The sequence below is a fragment of the Coffea arabica genome, chromosome 10c (assembly GCF_036785885.1).
Source record: "Coffea arabica cultivar ET-39 chromosome 10c, Coffea Arabica ET-39 HiFi, whole genome shotgun sequence".
In the NCBI taxonomy this organism is placed as follows: domain Eukaryota; kingdom Viridiplantae; phylum Streptophyta; class Magnoliopsida; order Gentianales; family Rubiaceae; genus Coffea; species Coffea arabica.
Window position 1 is genome coordinate 12,249,325 of NC_092329.1, and position 20,631 is coordinate 12,269,955.

Here is a 20,631-nt window from a genome sequence, read left to right on the forward strand (position 1 = left end):
GAAACGAGGCTTCGTTTCTGCTATATCCGCGAACCGATCCGCGCTCGGATCGGTTCAGTAAGGTCGCGGATCCGACAGGGCTCGGATCATTCTCAACAGAAAGACAGACGAGCCCTCGGATCTATCTGGGTTGAACTGGATCCGAGCTCGGATCTTTCATCCGTGGTCGGATCTATCTGGGCACCTTGTGATCCGAGCTCGGATCCTTGATTCTCTGCAATAATTGCAGAAACTGCAATTTTTTGGAACTTTTTTTCCTTTTTCCGGCCACTTCCAATTCGGAAATTGGACAAACATGGATCAATTCTAAAGACTAACGCACATGTAATATACCACAAACACAATATCCAACCTCTCAAAACACAACAAACACATTTACATGCCTAAAATTCGGGGGGTGAGGAACTTTGGTCATTTTTTCACTTTTACACTAAAAGGGCATTTTTGGGCATTAAATACATATAAAATGAATAAGTATGCTTTTATAACCATGATATCACCAAAATTCACTTGAAATGCACAGTGCATGTATATGCAATGGAATTTCTAGGAGCACTTAAAACCCAATTTGGTAAGAAAAACTGCCTTTTGACACGTGTTCTTGAACGAACATTCAAGATCGAAGTTCCGATATCTAACTGATTTCATATGTATAAAATAGAGGTGTAGGGCTGTATAATGCATAAGAATACTCATATAACTGCAGTTTTTTGGTAGTGTTTAAAAGAGTACTCATATAAAGTGAGAACTAAGATAACTCGTTCGCGTTGGAACACTCATATTCCTGAAAATTTAGAATATATAAAAAAATGTCACAAACAAAAGTATGTAATCCATAAGTAAGGTTATTTATACAATAACAATACCATTAGTGCAATCAATGGTGCCCAAGTTTCCCATGAGTACCACATGTTGTTGGTTTGGGTATTCTTTGGCTTCGACGTGGTTGGTTTGGCACTATTGTATGGACCTGAGTAATATGCGATAACAGTGTAGCATCTTGATTTTCAGTGCTTGTGCCTTCACCTCCTTCACATTGCTCAGAAACATGGCGATGTGAGTCCCTATCGGTTCTAAACTCTGTGTACATCACAGGGGACCTGTGAGATTGCCCAATCGATACACCTCTGCCATGCATGCCTTCGGTCTGAGGTGTGACAAAAGTAGATGCGCCAGCTTGGTCTTCCGTAGCCATCGAACCTCCATGGAAGGTAGTCTGTATGGTTGGTTCTGGTGATCGGAGTCTACGACGTCGGCCACCGCCATGCTGACTTCCCTGGGTATTTCTAGGAGCTCGCTGGACACGACATGTATCAGGGTATAGTGGAATATCATGTGGTACGTGTGGAGGGCGGAATGCAAGTCGGCGTGACTCTCCTACATGATGCAAAGACGTGGATGCAAAGTCGCTCAACTCTTGAAAGTATCCGCTGTGTTGTTCATCACTAACTACAAGAGAGTCCTGTGCCATGAAATACATTCGAGACATGGCATCGCTCTGCAAAAACAAATATAAGAATTAGAATGAATACGCTCAAATGAGATACTGGGGTAAAAATTAGTTTAAACAGTGAATACGCTCAAAGTGATTATTAACAGTGAGTTGGAAACAAACTGTACAAGATATTGTGCCCTAGCGCTATCACCCTGAAAGCCCTCTGGGAAAGCGGGAAATTGACTCGGATTTGAGATATAAATCACCGTCCGCTCCCGATACCACTGAACATACTCATCCGATGGATATGTAGTATCTGCAATTACAGTGCCGTCTTGTACATGCACATGTCGATCAGTCCAAATATCAAGATATTGTCTATGCGTGGTGCTCCAGTCTTGATTCGCCCTACCACGGCGATCTATAGAATGTAGATGCGCTTGATTATCCGTTAACCTCATAGCAGGCAGGGACTGATATAATCCAAACTGCCGCATAACCCGATGCGGGAGGTGCGGCTCAACTACATCCCAGCAGATAAGATACGTTACGGACCTCCAAATGTTCCGACCTGCAGTACAATACGCAGGAAGAGAAGCGAGAACGTCCTCCGAATATGGCTGCCATATGAACTGAAAAAAATATAAAAATGAAAGAATGATTTCGACAAGAAAAATAGAACTTCGCTATAAACAACAAAGGGAGCAAACTAAACCGATCCGAGCTCGTATCGAACCTGAAAGGGTGCGGATCCGTCACGGCTCGGATCCACACCTTCGGAAGCACAGACGAACCCTCGGATTTATTTGAAATTTTTTGGATCCGAACTCGGATCAATGGATACGCGCTCGGATCCGTCTGTGCACTTACAATCCGAGCTCGGATCTGTAGTTCTCTGCAATAATAGCAGAAACTGCAATTTTTCAACCATTTTTCGCACTCTTGCTAAACAATTCCAAAACACGCGGGAGACAAACGTTTTAGGCCATCTAACCTCCCACGCACATGTAATTTACCAAAAGTATAATATCCAATCTCGTAAAACACATCAAACACTGCTACATTGCAAATCGAAGGGTGAGGTTCCAAACACGTTTTTCCTTTTTTTACACAAAAAAAGGCACTTTTGGCCATAACATGCAAATCAAAGTCTAAACAACCATCATTACTGGAGGTTAACTCCCTGCCAACAAACATTTTTTTCCACCTATGTAATGCAGTATGACAAACTTATGATTTGAATTATCCAGACATTGGCAGAAAAGACGAATGGCACGATTTTGACAAAGGCCTATTGTCCGGACATATGTACAATACCTCTTCAGGACGCAGTCCTGTCAGCTGATCTCGGAATGCGGGCACAACATGCCTAACAATTCTGTGTACGTCCAAGTCATTATTCCACCTATATTTAATAAAGCAGGAAACCAAGCTTAAGCAAATTGAAGTTGGTTGGATTATCAAATGCCATTAAAAAAACCTAAATGGGTGCGAAACGTGCACCTAGCTGCATATGGACCAGGGTAATGCTCCAACGGCGCGATTCTGTCCGGACGCATGGTTGGTATATGTTCCCAAATCCAGAGCTGTTAGAAAATTATAATCAATGTTAGAATTGCAAAATGATAAAATGAAAAAAATCGAAGATTGATGTTCCTATTGAGTGTAATGTACCTGTAGCAAAACTAAGGGACCGGCAATAGCCGATTTGGCAGGATGCGTGGCATCACAAAGTGACCGATAGAGAGTCGCCAAACACGCACTACCCCAACTATATTGCCCAACAGTTTCCAAGTCCCGCAGTAATGGAAGATACAACAAAGGGACTTTGTTTCCGGACTTATCCGACAATAAATGTCCACCTAATATCAGTAGGATGTAGATGCGCGCACGCTGCCTACATTCGGCATCTGAAGCATCGGCTGGCAACTCTGTATCCAAGGCTCTTGCTAAACATCCCAATTTTAGCCTCTGTCCATCAAAGTATCCAACTGCAGGAGAAAATCCAAGGAGCTCCTCACAGATGGCTCCCCACTCCTGAATGCTGCGGTATGTGTCTACCCCTATAACCGGTGGACCATCGATGTGCAAACCCCACAACACCTCTACATCCTGTAATGTCACGGTAGCTTCTCCCACCGGTAAATGGAATGTATGCGTCTCGGGCCGCCATCTCTCCACTAAACTTGTGATCAAAGAATGATCAACCATCTGATATCCACTCTCTAGCACCCCCACAAATCCAGCCAAGGCAATATAACGACAAACCGGATCAGGAATAGGCGTATGCTCCCAAAATTCTCTGTCACACCGTCTGACATCTAACTGATTGCCCTGAATATGTCCGTGAAAAATGGAATGTGCCCGGTGTGCAGTTTCCGCCGATATAATGTCGTGCACGAATGGTCCTGGATGTAGGCCTGCAGGGATAGGGGTGTCGGCCATAATCCCAGGCAAATATCTGCAACGATTAAATTGCAAGAACAATGAATAAGTAATATCCAAAAAGTATGCTGTATCCACTTTTTGACAAATCAAAAAAGGTAGGGATGTAAAATTTTAGCAAGTTTTGACCATATATCCGTTATACATCGCCTAAAACTCTTTACCTTGTATTTATATTTTTTTTAATAACATTTGTTATCCCTCTATGTATTCATAGCGTGCAGCAATGTATTTGTATTTATATTTTACCAATTAATATCAAAATACGACAGAATCACCCCTATAAAGCGGCCATAACTCCCTGCCAAAATATATACAAAAATAAATTGCCACCTGTACATGCAAGAGTGCTTACATATATAACACACCTTCCAAGCATTCCTTTAACAAATAAGTTACAAATCAATGGATAGGGGATTTAGCGAGCAATGAATAAAACTGTTGGGCTGCACGTGTAAACTAGTTATTTCAATACATATCAAAGTACAAAACGAAGCAACAATTCTGACTAATGAACAATGAAAGTCACTAATGTAATTATTTAAAATAAATCCAGAAAATTACACAAATGAAGTAACTCGAACCCCACGAGCAAAAAGAAATGCACTAACATTAGTCCACAATCTCTAGGGAGTCGATCAAATCAAGACCTATAATTCGGACAATTTCGACTATTGTGACCCGTCTGATGACAATTTCGACATCTTCTTGGTTCGTCTGCATCCCTTTCATCCATCTCATTCCGAATTCGTCTAGCTCGAACTCGCCCTGCCCGACGTTTCACAAATTTGCTCGGGTCTGCCTGCAGGTCCCACCCAGCCTGTTGCCAAGTATCTTGATGCGGCAGTGGGAAAAACTTCCCTGAATACTGGACGGCCCACCTTGTCTTGGTAAAATGCTGGTCAAAAAGCAATCCCGGATTGTCACCTCTATTCCTGCACACCGCCAAAGCGTGTGAACAAGGACGCCTGTATATCTGCCACTTTCCACACGAGCATGTCTTATCAAAAAACCTGATGGTTTGCGTATTGCCTCCTTTACCATCGACACGCCGCCCTGTGATGACCTTGTATACGCCCGATGGGCCATCGAACTCAACGACTCTGTGGGCGCTTGCCTTCCGCTCAGCAACTGTAAAACGCCGCCATATCTTTGAGGGAAAAGGATTGCGACAATGTGAAGCTTCTTCCCTTCTCCTCTTAAATAACTCAACTGTCCGATGAAAAGTCATATCAATGCATGCACGAATTGGCAAATGACGCGCCCCCCGCAAGACATTATTATAGCTTTCGGATATGTTGGTAGTTAGAATACCCCAACGACGGCCATCGTCGTGTGTTAGGCACCACTTTTCTGGACTAATGGCTGACAGATAATTCCAAGCATCCGGAAACATGCTTCGCAGTTCTCTCCTGAACATTCGCCACTTGCGTAATTGTCTTGCCCTTCCCATTGCCCAACACAACTTGCGAAGGTGTAAACCTTTGAAGTGTGTCATCAAATTGCTCCTAACATGTCGCAGGCAAAATCTATGGTACGCTAAAGGTTCCTCCCAATAGTCAAAGTGTGTCATGGTATAGATGATACCATTGTGGCGATCAGAAATGACACAGATAGGATGTCGATCAAGCGCCACATTATATCTCAATTGTTCCATGAACCACGACCAACTGGAAATCGTCTCCTCATCCACTATGGCATAAGCAATTGGTAGAACGTGGTTGTTCGCATCTTGAGTGACTGCAACAAGGAGTTTGCCCTTGTATTCGTCACGCAAATGAGTGCCATCAACGCATATAACCGGCCTGCACATGTGGAATGCTTCAATAACCGGCCCAAACGCCCAAAATACATATTTAAAGGTCTTAACTCGATCCGAACTATCCGAATGATGGGACCACTCTACCACGGTGCCTGGATTGGATTGTACCAGGGCATCAAGATACTGTGGTAGTTCGGAAAAATTCGCCTCCCAAGATCCAAACACAAGCTCAATTGCTTTACGTCTGGCATACCAGGCTTTTTTGTAAGACACATCAACCTTCAAGTTTTCTTTAACGTCACTTAGTATGTTCTTGACCTTTAATCCAGGGTCATCTTCAACCCGACGGAGGATGTGCCTTGAAATAACGGAAGCTGTGAGGCTTGTATTGTTATTTCTAATCATATCGCCCAAGCAGTTATGGTCATTGACCCATTTTGTAATTTGCCACATTCCATGGGTCTTTTTCTTTACGGCTCTAACACATCAGTCGCATGGTGGATACGATGGGAAAATTGAAGTGGAAGGAGTTCTTTCAATTGATGATTTGCATTTAGCAAATCACGTGTTACTCTTACCCTCAATAACTCTGAACTCCCTATTGTTATTGATGGACCACATCCTAACTGCTCGGCTGAGTTGCTGCTTACTCTCAAATCTCATATGGAGACGTATATTGTTATTCTCCTCACAGAATGTTACAATACGCTCCAATCCATCCTCCTCTTCTATATCATCATCATCTATACTCCCAAGATCGGAGAAAAAGGCCATTCCTCTTGGCACATATGTAGAGCTGCCAGCTGGGCTATTGCGTCTGTTCTCTTGGAACATATCGAGGTTTACTCTTAAACCCCCACCTTCATGCTCTTCATCCGAATCACTACCAGACACATCTTGCGACTCCGACTCTTCAACCTCTTCCGCATCAACTTCCCGGTCATCGTCTTCCGGATTATCTTCTTCAGAGGCACGGAGTCTATCATGTATACTAGCATATAGATCATCTTCAGCCGAACTGCGACAACCTTGACCAGGGTTATAATCGATCCCATGTGCAGAAATATGGCATGATGGCCCTGGATCTTCAAAACTTGGAATCGAATTCAGGCCATGAAAATATTCCTGGGCATCCATGGACCCTGGTGTGAGTCTTGGTTCTAATGAATACATAGATCGATCATCATGCATATAGTGACATGCCGATGAAGTCTCTTGAACGACTGAACTAGAACCAAAGTTAAACTTTGTTGGATCCATGAATGCATGTACAAGCGACATCATTGGACCAACATTACCTATTGGTCCAGTGAATACTCTATTAACTCTGGGCATTTGGACGATTTCTTCCTTCTCGATATAAATCTCCGCCATGTATGAAACTCTTTCGATCCAAAGATCGTACATTACATCAAGAGTTTCATCATCCACCACTGCGGAAACAGTATATTTGGAACTCTCCAACAGTTGACGAAGAAACAATTTCAGCTTGAACACCCCTTTATCGACCCCAATATAGTGGTAAATCCTGTCAACCAACTCCCCGTATCCAATTCTATGCCTCAAAGTGAATGTCCGGTTGGAAGTACGAGGCAAATAACAAACAAAGTCACCCTCGTAATGTATTTGTCCTCCCCAGTATAGGTTTACCCGCAGAGGTCTTTCTACAGACATGTCTGTGAAATGTATCCCTATTTTTAGGACAATAAATTAAAATTAGTAGTCCAAGGGTCCAAACAAATGAAAGAGGGTGGACTCTAAGTCGAAATTGGAACAATTAATTAGACTAATTTCGATCCAGATGTTTATGAAAAAATTGAAAACATGTATGAAATATACTATAAATGACGATACGAATCGCCTAAAACTCCGAACGAAGTTTTTGGAAAAATTGGACAGAGCCTCCCTTAAAAATAGACTACAACTCTCTATCTGCAAATCCAAACAGGGTAAGAAATATACAAGCGTAAGAAATGTACCGGAAGTTATATATATTTGGGCTCCACATTCACACCGCATAACAAGATCCACATTGACAATGATGTGATATTATACCAATGAATCTTACAAAATTAATGTTTTTCCCTGTAACTTATTTTGCCACTTTTTTAGCATTATAGATTTTGCCAATTACAAAAAACATTACAAGGTTGGTCAGTGATTTTCAATCCATCAATTCGCCTTAAAATAAATTGGTATTTCATGTTCTACCGCCTTTTTCTACGGCTCACAAAATTAAACAAACCATCGTCTCGTCAAAGTGACCAAAAATATCCATAGTTGTAATATAACATAAATTAGCTAATGGCTTGTATCAAATCCGAATTAAGCCTTATGCATAAGGAATGGTAGTTGTAATATAAAATAAATTACCTAATAGTCAGTTGCCCTCACAAAGAAATATCTACAAAAATATCGACATAGTCTCCCCTATAAAGGGGCTCACAATCCAAATATCCATGAAATGCAAAAACTCCAATCTATAAACTACATCCCAAATTTCTAAGCTCCAATTGCAAAACATACATTGTCCAATGTAGATAGTGTTTCGACCAAAACTAATAGCTGCGCAGTAGATTTAAAAAAAAAATTATGATGAATTTTAAAAGAATTCTACAAATGGGGCATTTTGAGCATGGGACTACGTACAAATGGGACTACGTACAAAGGGTCTTCGCATTCACCAAAACTGAACTCACGGAGCTCGAATTTTCGAACTACGGCATCCCAAAAAAAAATTTAAAAAAAAACCACACCTCGCATTGTATTATGAAATGCAGAGATCCGAGCTCGGATAATTTATGGCATCCTTCGGATCCAACAGGGTTCGGATCTGTGTCAACGGATGATCAGACGAGCCCTCGGATCCGGGTGAACAATTATGGATCCGAGCTCGTATCCAAAACATCCGAGCTCGGATCTGTCTGTGTTTATCCTGTATCCGAGCTCGGATCATGCTTTTTCTGCACTAATTGCAGAAACGGCAAATAAACTGCTCCAACATTGGAGAGTGCAAACATTGTACGAGCTCGAAAAATATAACGTATATCCTCAAATCCATCCACAAAAAATGCAAAAATAAGAACAACCCACGTCAAATTTAAACCCAAATTTCACCACAAATCTGAACTTGTCTTGGATTCAGGTATTCAAGTATTAATTAAACTTAAAATGCTATTAGTGAGGCATTGCAAGTGAAAAAGCCTAACCTTTATGCTGTTGGAGAGTTGGGACGGCAATGCAGAAAATTTTTTGGCAAGCGGCACGCGCGGAACCAGTCTTTGGAACATCCGCTCAGCTCCGGTCTTTGGATGCTTCGACCACCTCTGTTTTCTTTGTTGTGCTTTTACGTACAATTTCGTATTCTTTGTTTTTCTGTTCGACAGCTATAAAAGGCACTTCTGCTTCGTCTGTGCACTTTTGCCTTTTTTTTTCGAAATGGAGGCTTGGCGGTGAGCTCCTCATTGAGCTCGCATTCTGAGAATGCGAACACCCCAATTACAGAAACTCATTCAAAAAACGCCCTTGTTGTAGAATCATTTTTTTTTCCATCACAAAGTAAGAATTCACCCATAAATAGACGATTTAATTGGGCAACAAATCTAAATTACTCTTAAATTATATAGTTGGTCGACTTTTAACCCTCCAACTATTAAATATATATATGTTTTTTGCCCTCTAAACTTGTAAACTTTCTATCCTTTTGATTAGAAATAATTTAAATACCTCCTCTAAAATTCATAATAATATCACTCAACACCCTTAAAATTTTAGACGTATCACTTAATTTTCATATCAATGAGATGAACCATTAATCACTATCATACATGATAACAAAATTATCTTCATCACTTTAACAAGGCTTTACAAACAAGTTACCTACCACACCAAGAAGACATTTTTTGAAAAAAAAAAAAAAATTTCCTAACAAGGAAAGGATGAAACTTAAGACGAGGATTTAAACCCAGAATCCCTAATTTCTAGGACTTCAATCTTAACTATCAGAACCAAGACCAAGACCTCCTCAGCCAACTAAGGCTCTTTAATTAAATTCTCAGACCAAGACCTCCTTAGCCAACCTAAGGTTCTTTAATTGATTCATGCATGAAATGTAACTATAAGAATTTGATGCAACTGGATCAAAATGATTAAATATCATACAGACACTACACAACATACATTACCATAAGTTGGTTCCTTTTGCAAGAAAATTTTCATGCTTCACAAATTCTAACAAATCAATCAGCTACCCCAAGTAAATCCTATAGCAAAACGTAGACCATCCATACAAGGCTACAACTACGATAAAGTTATACAACAAGAACCAACACATTGTATCGGCATTCTTATCAACTAGATGCGTGAAAGCAGCTGTCCCAAATGTACAAGGTGCCAAGTGAGGGCCATTAGAGTCAAGACATTGAGGAAGGATGAAATTGTATTCAACTTCCTCAGTGCCTCACTCAATCTGACTATCTCACATTGTGAAGCTGCAGCTTCTGGGCTTTCATGAGGAGTAGAGGATGATGGACAAGTCTTAGTTGCGGTGCTTGATGCTTTAACAGACGATGGCTCGGTTATTGAATCAACCACTCCGTCGGACTGTTCTTCTTTAGAGCTCTCGACTCCTCTACCTTCTTCTTTCTCCAATTTCATCCTCTCAAACATAACCTGCAATTAGTTCAAAGTGAATATTAGTAGAGCTACAAAATTGTCTTTGATTAACCCTAAGCTTGTACTAATCAATCTACAATAAAATGGCATCGCAAAATAAGACCGTTGTTTCTCCTGCAAGGATTAAGGATCCCTACCTTGCACATAAGGAATAGGATTCTTGAAATTGAGACAGGAATCTATGTGCTACATATCAAAGTTCACTTGTCTAATCATTTGGTTCATGAATATTATTGACCGATTGATGACTGTAACATTTGAGATTCGAAAATCGATCAGTGGATTTTAAAATTTCATACATAACTGATCAATACATCATTGAACAATGCAGCACCAAGTCCAAATGGATAATTAAAGACCTCCAAAATTTTGGTTAGGCCCAAGTCGCAGTCCCAGAAGAACCACATTCATGAGTGAAATGATGTATCCCTGTCACATACAACCATGTAGTACTACCCCCAAAAATTTGCTTTTCAAGGTTTTCAACGCTAAAAACATAGCCCACAAAATGAGAACTTTAGACTTGGGACAGCACCGCAAAAGTGAATAATCATGCATTTATTTACACCAAAAAAAAATTAGAAATTAGCCAAATCCAATATTAAAACCAAAAAATAATCAGAAATCCGAGTAAAGAAATCAAAACATACCTTAGTCGCAAGAGGCTCCAAGTACTTCAAATTTATCGAAAGCATCAAAAGAGAAGCAAGAAGATTGAAGCCTTGCAAAGTGTCCCCTGCGCTAGAGGACACTCTTTTTCTTCGACTTAACAAATGCCCTACCAACACCAACCCAACGCCATAAGCCATAGCCTGGAAATAAACAGGATATATTTTGCTTTGCAAGATAGCAAACTGCTGCCTGGGCAATGCCCTAGCCAGAACATAACTAGAAATAAATGTCACCCAAATACTCATCCCATATGCACCTGCCAATCCCAATAACTGCAATATTCTCATACCGAAAGCCAAACTTTCCCGTGAAAAAACATAGCCAAAAAAGCCATACACAACTTCTCGGCCTCGCCGGAGAATTCCTTTCAAACCTTTCTTTCCCTTCTCCTTAACCCTTTCTATAACTTCTTCACCTTCTTTTGAAATCCCTTCAACCTTTTCTTCTGCTTCTTTTACCTTTCCTTTTGTAGCCTCCACTAGTTTCGACAAATTTCCCTCTACATCTCCTTGGAGGGTCTTGGCTGTATCAACCACTTCTCCCACTTCTCCTTTAACTTCATGCACTTTTTCCGCTACCTTTTCTTTCGCCTTACCAGAGACCAAATTCGCAGCATCCTTCACCCTTTCCTTTGCTTCGTTTACTTTACTAGCCGCACCAGTCGCGGCATCCTTCACCGACTCCTCCGCTTCACAAGCCTTTTCACTCGCTGCATCCTTCACCCTTTCCTTTACTTCATGAGCCTTGTCTCTTGCAGCATCCTTCGCCCTCTCCTTTGCTTCATGAGCCTTATCAGAAGCCTCGTGGGCTTTTCTTTCAACCGTACCTTTCACTTTGTCATAAGCATCCGTCACAGCCTCCTTGGCTTCTTCTTCAACTTCATAAACTTTATCAGCAGCTTCATGGGCATTCTCAGACACCATCTCCTTCGTTTTCCCAATTGCACTCGCTATCTTATGCTTACACCTGCCCAAAGCATCACAAACAAGTTCTCTAGGAGTTGCCTTATGAGGATCACCGGCTTCTTCTTGCTCATCCTTCAAATTCTCCTTGACATTTTCCACCGAGTCAGAAACCTTCCCTTTTATAGACGAATCATGAGGGCCCTTTTCATCAACTCTTGAGGAAGAAGGTTTGTGAACAAAACCCTCATGCACAGCCTCTTGAGGAGAGATTGAAACTTTGGTATTCCCATCATCTTTCTCAAACTCAACTACCACAGTTCTGTGGCCTTCCTTCAATATAACATCTTCTTTGTCGTTGTTAACTTTTTCTGGGGTTGGAGACCATACACCAGCAGTTGCAAGTGTAGTTAAGACCAGACATAATGCAACAATGTTCATCATGTTTCTTATTGGTCTTTTTTTTCTGTGTTTTTCTGGACACTAGATTAGATCTTGAAAATCTCTGAATTGGGGATGGAATTAATGGAAGCTAATCTTTTGCGAGGATCTTGGGAGTGTTGCGAGGGATCGGTTGGTTGAACGTGGAAATAGAATTAGGAGCCCACGTAGCATATGAGGGTTAAACATGCAACACGTATTCTGCCACATGGCTGAGTAGAATTCTACGTGTCTGTGAAGGGCGTTTTATGATTTTGGTGAAAGTAGAATAATATTTTTCAAAAAATGTGGATTCCAATGTGGTAATTATGCTTTGACAAAAAGTGGTGATTATGCTTTAATCATATTAATTCTCCGCGCGCGCACGCACACACACACACATTAATGTGCCTTTCTCATTTATTAATACCTACTTACCTTTTACATTAATGTGTGTTTTAAAAAAATTATGAAAAAAAAGATAATTGTGAAAGTTCTTTATTAAGGTTTATTTCTTGTAATCACTTGAAGTTTTCTTTACTATCAAATTCAATATTCGAATCCTATGCCTAGCCATTAGATATATCATGATGACAAAAACAAAGTTGATAAAAAGAGTTTATTTCTTGCTATTATGGGGTATTAATTTATCTTTGATAGATTTTCTTTTTATTATAAAAAACTTCAACGAGGACAAAGTAGAACTTAAGAAAAGACATAAATTGTTTCAACCAAAATTCTTGTTGTGCATACAGATTAGTTATATTGGCAAATTCTATGTCTGATCAATTTAAAAATTCTAAAATATATAATCCATAAAGACACAATACGTTAACTGATGGATAATTTAAAAGTAACTAATATTTTTAGGTCTTCTTATTTTGTAAAGAAAGATGTAAAGAGCGTAGTGGTAGGAAAAGGTCGTGATTAAGCATTTGTAGTTAGTAAGTTATCGTTTTACAATAGAGGTGTTACCTCTCCTTTGTATTAAAAAAAAAGTATGCTTTATTACCTATAATACATCGATCTCTAACTTATCCTTATGTGACACATATTTATATTTATTGTTCTTTAAATTAAATTTAACTTATTATGTAGCATGTATTCACATTTATTATCGTCACATGTAACACACATTTATTTTCCAATTAATTTTTCCCGTGTAAAAAAATAACTTGATGTCTGAATTAGTTTCACTTTTAGACAAAAAATTAACCATTAGTGTTATTGTCAAACCAATAATCCATCAAGACAAAGTTTCCTTGACAAAATTATCCTCCAAAAGTCACCATGTCTTTCAGGGTCCACTTGTTAGGAAACAAGGAGGATACGTCGTCGTTTTAGCTAAAGGATGCATCTTGTAGAAACGGTGTCGTACTACTTAAAGAGTTAGTTAGTCGGTTGCACCAAAACTATAAAAAGAAGCTCTATGATTGGCTAATGTATCTAACATGTAATAATAGAATTCTGTTAACAAAAATTTTCACTCTCTCTCTCTTTCTCCTCTCTCATTTCTCCTAAATCACTTCTTCAACTTTTCCCTTTCCCTCCAAATTCCCAATCTGATTCAGCCAAGATCCTGACAACTTGGTACCAGAGCAATCGATTCTTGGAAGTTCCAAAGGCGAAAAGAACTCGTCTGAAATCGTTGGAGGAACACGTCAAGAAACAAGAAGCAAGGTTGCAAGAGGCTATGGAGGCATTCCACACTTCTCAGCAGCAGTTTCAAGCTGATTTTGGCAGCGAGATTAGGGTTGAAATGGAGAATTCCAACATGAAGTTGGAGAAACTAGAGGCATCAATGACTGGACTAGAGCAGAAATTCAATTCCTTCCTGCAGATGATGATGAACAGAGAAAAGAGTTCTGTAGAGGAAGCAAGGGAGAGACCACTCCTACCAACACCACCGCCTCAACAAAGGCTCAACAAGGAAGGCGAGAGCAATGGATAGGGGTGTGAATCGAAATCGAAATCGGTAATTCGGAACTTTAAAATCGGAATTTTTCGAAATTTTGGTATCAGAATTTTCGATCGATTTCGATTTCGAATTCACTAATTCCGAATTCGAATTCATTCCGAATTCAATTAGGAATTCGGTAAATTCTGATTTCACCGAATTCATGAATGTAAAAATTATTATTATTATATAAATATTATATTACATATATGTAAAAAAATATTATATATATGTGTGTGAAAACAAAATTGAAATTGAAATAGGAATTCCGATTTCACCGAATTCATGAATACAAAAATTATTATTATAATATAAATGTTATATTATATATTATATATATATATGAAAAACATATTTGAAATCGAAATAGGAATTTCGAATTCCGATTTCGAATTGTGAATTCGAAATCGGAATATTCGATTTGAAAAATCTCGTTACCGAATTCGACCAATTCGAAATCGAAATTCCGATTTTCATTCTGAATTATCGAATTACCGAATTCGAAATTCCGAATTCAATTCGAATTTGATCGGTAAATCGAAATTTTTTATTTTGCACACTCCTAGCAATGGAGGCTTCATCAAAAGGGACGAAGGTAGGATCTATGTACCTAATCCTCCAAAACTTGAGCTACCTCTTTTTTATGGGGAATCCATAGGAATGGCTAAGAAAATGTAATAAGTACTTTCTAAATTATCAAGTTCCTGAGAGTCAGAAGGTAGATGTAATTGAAATGTTTTTTGAAGGAAAGGCAGATAAGTGGTTTCAAAGACTTAAAATGGAAAGGACAGTTCTCAGTTGGAAGGAATTTGAGCAATCATTGTGCAAGAGGTTTTGTAATAAAATTTGCAGAGATATAGTGGAGGACTTTCAAGGAAAAATTTGAGGAGCTCAAGTCACTAATGTTGATGACAAATCCCCAACTAGATGAAGGCTACTTTGTGTCAAGCTTTATTAGCGGACTTAAAGAAGAGATTAAGCCAATAATCAGAATGCTAAAACCTACAGAACTATCTGCTGCCTATGAGATGGCGCAATTACAGGAATACTCCCTACAGTTGCAAAACAGGCAAGGAAAGAAATGCAGAAGAATTCAATGGAAAACAAGTTTGGGATGCATAAAAGTTAGCCTCCAAACACAACTACAGGAAATCTATATAGGATTCCCCCTGTTAGCCAACACCAGTACTCCAGTGCAAGGAAGACAGTTCCAGATAATAGCTCCATCAGAAAGATCTCAGCACAGGAAATACAGTACAGGAGGAACAATGGATTGTGTTTTAAGTGTGGGGAGAAATATGGGGCAGGACATCAGTGTAAAATGGGACACTTAAACTTCTTCATTGGGGAAGAAGAAAATAAATCAGAATTTGAGGATGCAGTTGGGGAACAGGATGAGCACACAAGGAATCCAGGAACTGTTATGGAAATGTCTTTACACACATTGTCAGAATCTCTCAAAAGAAAAACCATTACAATCACAGGACGTATAGATAGAGAGGAAGTATTGATTCCAGTGGATACAGGTAGCTCTGATAGTTACATTGACAGTGAACTGGTAATTGCATTAGATATACTTTACAGAATGGTTCCACCCTTCTCTATCATTGTGCGAAATGGAGCATGTGTAACCAGCAAGACTATCTATCCAAGGGTCAGGTGGGAAGTCAATCAGCACAAGTTTGGTATTGATCTGAAGGTAGTGGAATTGAGTGGATGGCACATTGTGTTGGGAGTAGACTGGATGACTCATTTTAGTCCTATCACTTTTGATTTCCACAACCACAAGATCTCTATGGAATATCAAGGGAAATGGTTCATTTACAGGGGAGTTCATTTCCATTGCAATTTTAAATATTATTCCCAATATTGTAATATTTTCGATTGATTATTGCTGTTATTATCTTTCGTCTTTATATAGAAGTGAAATGTTACGTAATAGGTTATCATTTAAGACTCATTTTCTCATGATTCAATAACAACTCCTTACGCAACAGTAAGCATAAAAATTTATTTTATGGTCAGAGCAATAGATGTCCATCACTATTTTTATGTAAAATTTTAGACTTACAGATTAAGTAAAATTAGTGACGATGAATATAGAAAGTGAAAATTGTAGATGATAGTTAAGATTAGCAATAAATGAAACAAAATTTATAAATAGGAAAAAAAATAGAGTAGTATAGTAAATATAAATGATAATGACAAATGTGAATTATGTAAAATATAGATGGGAATAAATGTTAGTATATTAGTTTCAAAGTATTAAAAAATTTGGATATTGATTCTCTTAATTGAAATTATTAGTCTATCAATAATCAACTATTGTTTAATATTTAAGTATCAATTCCATTAACTAACCTTATATGATGAATAATTATATACGTGGATTCGAGTAACTATAGCTTCTTAAAATTAAAATTCATATTCGATTTATCAATTTTGACATTTTCATTAGTTATCCTATTTATCAATTATCAACAATTCAATTTTCTCAATTACTCATTTTTTCGATTCCTATAGAATAAATACCCTTTACACAAAACACTGCTTCCAATGTTTCGACATAATAAATTTATATTACATCGTCGACATATTGATAGTTATATGCATCTAATGTATAATACTCATTTTACCAATCAATTACATTAAATAGGTCCAAGACGACGCCTATATCATGTCTTAAGAAGGTAGACGTTTGGTCCAAGAACGATTATCTGTCAGAAATGTCATTCTCTAATGTGGGTGGAAGAAAGAGTTAGAAATAGTGCAAAACAAGCTCGGAAATTCAATTTGTGTTGTCAAGATGGAGACGTTACTTTACCTTTACTACCTGAAACTCCTCAGCTTCTAGAACAAGTCCTTGCTACTCCTAATTTGAAGGAAAAGAGTCGATTGTTGAACTCTCTATTTGGATTTACATCTATGGGAGGCAAAATAGATCATTTAGTAGTAAATTCTGTTGGATCGTATTCATTTCGAATTAGCGGAGAAAATTATCATTTAATTGGATCTCTCCTACCATCTGTTGGAGAATTAGATAGATTCATACAACTGTATATTTTTTAAACTGATAATGAGTTACAAAATCGTATGAATCTTCTAAATAGTCATGATGGCAATTCAATTGCAGTTGATGCATCCGTAGTTGAGGGATTACAGAATATGTTAGATGAGATCAATCCATATGTACAGGTATTTCCGAATGCTAGAGATATGCCACATACTCATATCACTCTGAATGTCTCTAGCATTCCGAAATACCTGCAATTGAATATACTAAAGAACAAATTTGAACATCTCTGTATATATTGAACAAATACCTGCACATGGTTTGTCACATACTTATATCACTCTGACATTAATTTCAAATGATAAACCACTTACTCTAGAACAAATTGACGACATCATTTGTGCTGAAATACCAGATAAAGATGCTGATCCACTTGCTTATGATACGGTTATTAGGTGTATGTTACATGGACCCTGTGGTGATGCTTATCCAAACGCTCCATGTATGATGAATGGAAAGTGTTCTAAACACTATCCAAAAAAATTCTGTAATGAAACTACGATCGATGAAGATGGATTTGTGTCATACAGGCGTCAAGATGATCCATCTAAGAGGGTGATCATCAATGATTTCACATTTAATTGTTATATTTGATGGCCACATCAACGTGACTAAAGTCGCACGACCAGAGATCACTAAATATCTGTACAAATATATGAATAAAATGGTTGATAGAGCAAAAGTACAGATCGAGAATAGTGTTTTACACTCAAATAAAGGTGGGTATCATCGTTATAGAAGTGTTGATGAGATTAAACAATATCTCGATTATCGATATTTATCACCAATTGAATCATGTTGGAAGATATTTGATTTTGAAATGCAAAGGTAGTATCCGTCTGTGATTAGATTGTAGTATCATCTTCCAGATCATCAATTCGTGATTTTCAACGATGATGATCATCTTTATGATGTTCTTGATCATGAAAATATACAGGGCACCATGTTGACCAAATGGTTCGAAACAAATACAAATAATGTTTCAGCTAGAAATTTGACGTTTGTCGAGTTTCCAAGTAAGTGGACCTGGACGCAAAACATAGGACAATGGGACCCCAGATTGAGTGGTAAGTGCGTTTCCAAGTAAGTGGACCTGGACGCAAAACATAGGACAATGGGACCCTAGATTGAGTGGTAAGTGCATTGGACGACTGCCATACGCACATCCCTACTATGGCGAACGCTATTATTTGCAAATGGTACTTCATAAAATTCGTGGAGCTCAAAGTGAGCTTTCAACATATTCGTACCATTAATGGAATTGTACATCCAAATTTTAAAGCAGCATGTGCAGCACTTGGTCTTCTTGATGATGATAACGAGTGGAATGAAGTTTTGACTGAAGCATCTATGTGGGCATCTGCAAAAAAGTTGCGAAGCATGTACTGTACTATGCTTATGCACTCTAAGGTAAGTAACCCTTTCAATCTATGGCAACGTCACTGGAAAAATATGACAGATGATTTACTTTATTAGATCAGAAGGGACATGAAAAATCTTCAAATTCATATTGGTGATGATGAGTTACAAAATTTGGGATTAGTTGAAATTTAACTCATTTTAAATAAAAACAGTTTCTCTTTACGAGATTTCCCACCGATGCCATTACCATCTTTTCAAAATGCTCAGTTCTCCATGAATAAGCTGATAAGAAAGGAACTTGATTATGATTTTCTATCAGAGCAGCAGTTGTTCGATGATTTGTGTGCTAGATTAAATGAGGATCAATTAAATGTATATAATATTATTATGCAATGATACACTCAAAATCGTGGAGGACTTTTTTTTGTATATGGAAATGGTGGGAGCGGTAAGACTTACTTATGGAGGACATTGATTGCTCGAGTTAGATCTCAGCGAAAAATTGTTCTTTCTGCTGCATCATCAGGCATTGCGGCAATACTGTTGCCTGGTGGAAAAACAACACATTCGCAATTTAAAATTTCCATTAATTTGGATGAATTATCTAGTTGTTCGATTAATAAAAATTCTGATTTAGCCAAACTAATTAGAGAGGCATCTCTAATTATTTGGGATGAAATTCCAATAGCACATCGATATGGATTTGTAGCTATTGATCAGACATTAAATGCTATTTTGAGATTTGATGATAATCATTCTGAAAATCAGATTTTTGGAGGAAAATTATTTATTCTTAGTAGTGATTTCCAACAAACATTACCCATTGTTGCCAAGAGTAGGAGAGAAGCAATGGTATCAGCCACCATAAAAGAATCTCCTATTTGGAATCACTGCACAGTGTTATATCTCAAAACAAATATGCGGGTGATGGGTTCGAATCTTTCTCAAACTTTGCGTTGACAATTAACATGGTTTGCAAATTGATTGTTGTCTGTTGGTGAAGGAAAGGTACGAGAAATTTCACTTACAGAATTTAGGAAAGCAAATTGGATACAGATACCATCTCAATTTCTCATAAAAAATGACAGTGAATCTTTTACAACATTAGTAGATTCTGTCTATTCTAATTTGAGAAATTCATATAATGATAGCAGTTATCTCAGAGAACGTGCTATTTTGGCTCTAAAAAATTGTGATGTTGATAAATTAAATGATAGGTTGATGTCAATGCTTCCCGATCAATTTCGTGCATACATGAGTGATGATACTTTTTGTGCCACCGAAGGAGATATTGTTGAAAACATGAATCCTCCTGAAGTTCTGAACTCATTGAATTTTCCTGGACTTCCAAATCATCATTTGGAATTGAAAAAAGGAGCACCCATAATTCTTTTGAGAAATCTTAATCAGTTGGAGGGTCTTTGCAATGGAACGCGACTTATCATTACCAGATTGGGAGATAAAGTTAGCGAAGCAGAAGTTATAACGGGATCCAATATTGGAGATTTAGTACCGATACCTCGAATCTCTTTAACACCTCAGAGTATACGCGCTCTTTTCCCAATTAAAAGGAGGCAATTTCTAGTGAAAGTAGCATTTGCAATGACTATTAACAAAAGTCAGTGTCAAATATTAAGCAAGTTGGCGTTTACCTTCTTGAACCTGTTTTTTCTCATGGTCAACTTTATGTTGCTCTTTCCCGTGCTACCTCTCCATCTGGATTGAAAATACTCATTGTTAATAGAGATTGTGATTCATGGAATTACACAAAGAATATTGTATATCGAGAGGTTTTTGAGAATCTTTCATAAATTATACATCTCAGTTTATAATAAAAATTTGTCTTGTATTGCCTTTATATTTTATGTATTGTGAATAAATGACACTTTCATATTTATCTTTAACATTTACATTTTATTTTACTTTCTG

At 38.1% G+C, this 20,631-nt stretch overlaps 2 protein-coding genes across 2 annotated transcripts; one reads left to right on the forward strand and one right to left on the reverse strand.

The window, feature by feature from the left end:
- Positions 1-9,777: 9,777 nt before the first annotated feature.
- LOC113714377 (uncharacterized) lies at positions 9,778-12,464 on the reverse strand. The gene is made up of 2 exons (XM_027238186.2): positions 10,967-12,464; positions 9,778-10,313 (listed from the first exon to the last, which is right to left on the reverse strand). Exons 1-2 carry the CDS (start codon positions 12,332-12,334, stop codon positions 9,996-9,998), a joined length of 1,686 nt encoding a protein of 561 aa, XP_027093987.1. The 5' UTR covers positions 12,335-12,464; the 3' UTR covers positions 9,778-9,995.
- Positions 12,465-18,513: 6,049 nt separating this feature from the next.
- LOC140015784 (uncharacterized) lies at positions 18,514-20,427 on the forward strand. The gene is made up of 3 exons (XM_072068602.1): positions 18,514-18,750; positions 19,706-19,710; positions 19,857-20,427. Exons 1-3 carry the CDS (start codon positions 18,514-18,516, stop codon positions 20,425-20,427), a joined length of 813 nt encoding a protein of 270 aa, XP_071924703.1.
- The last annotated feature ends 204 nt before the right edge of the window (positions 20,428-20,631 follow it).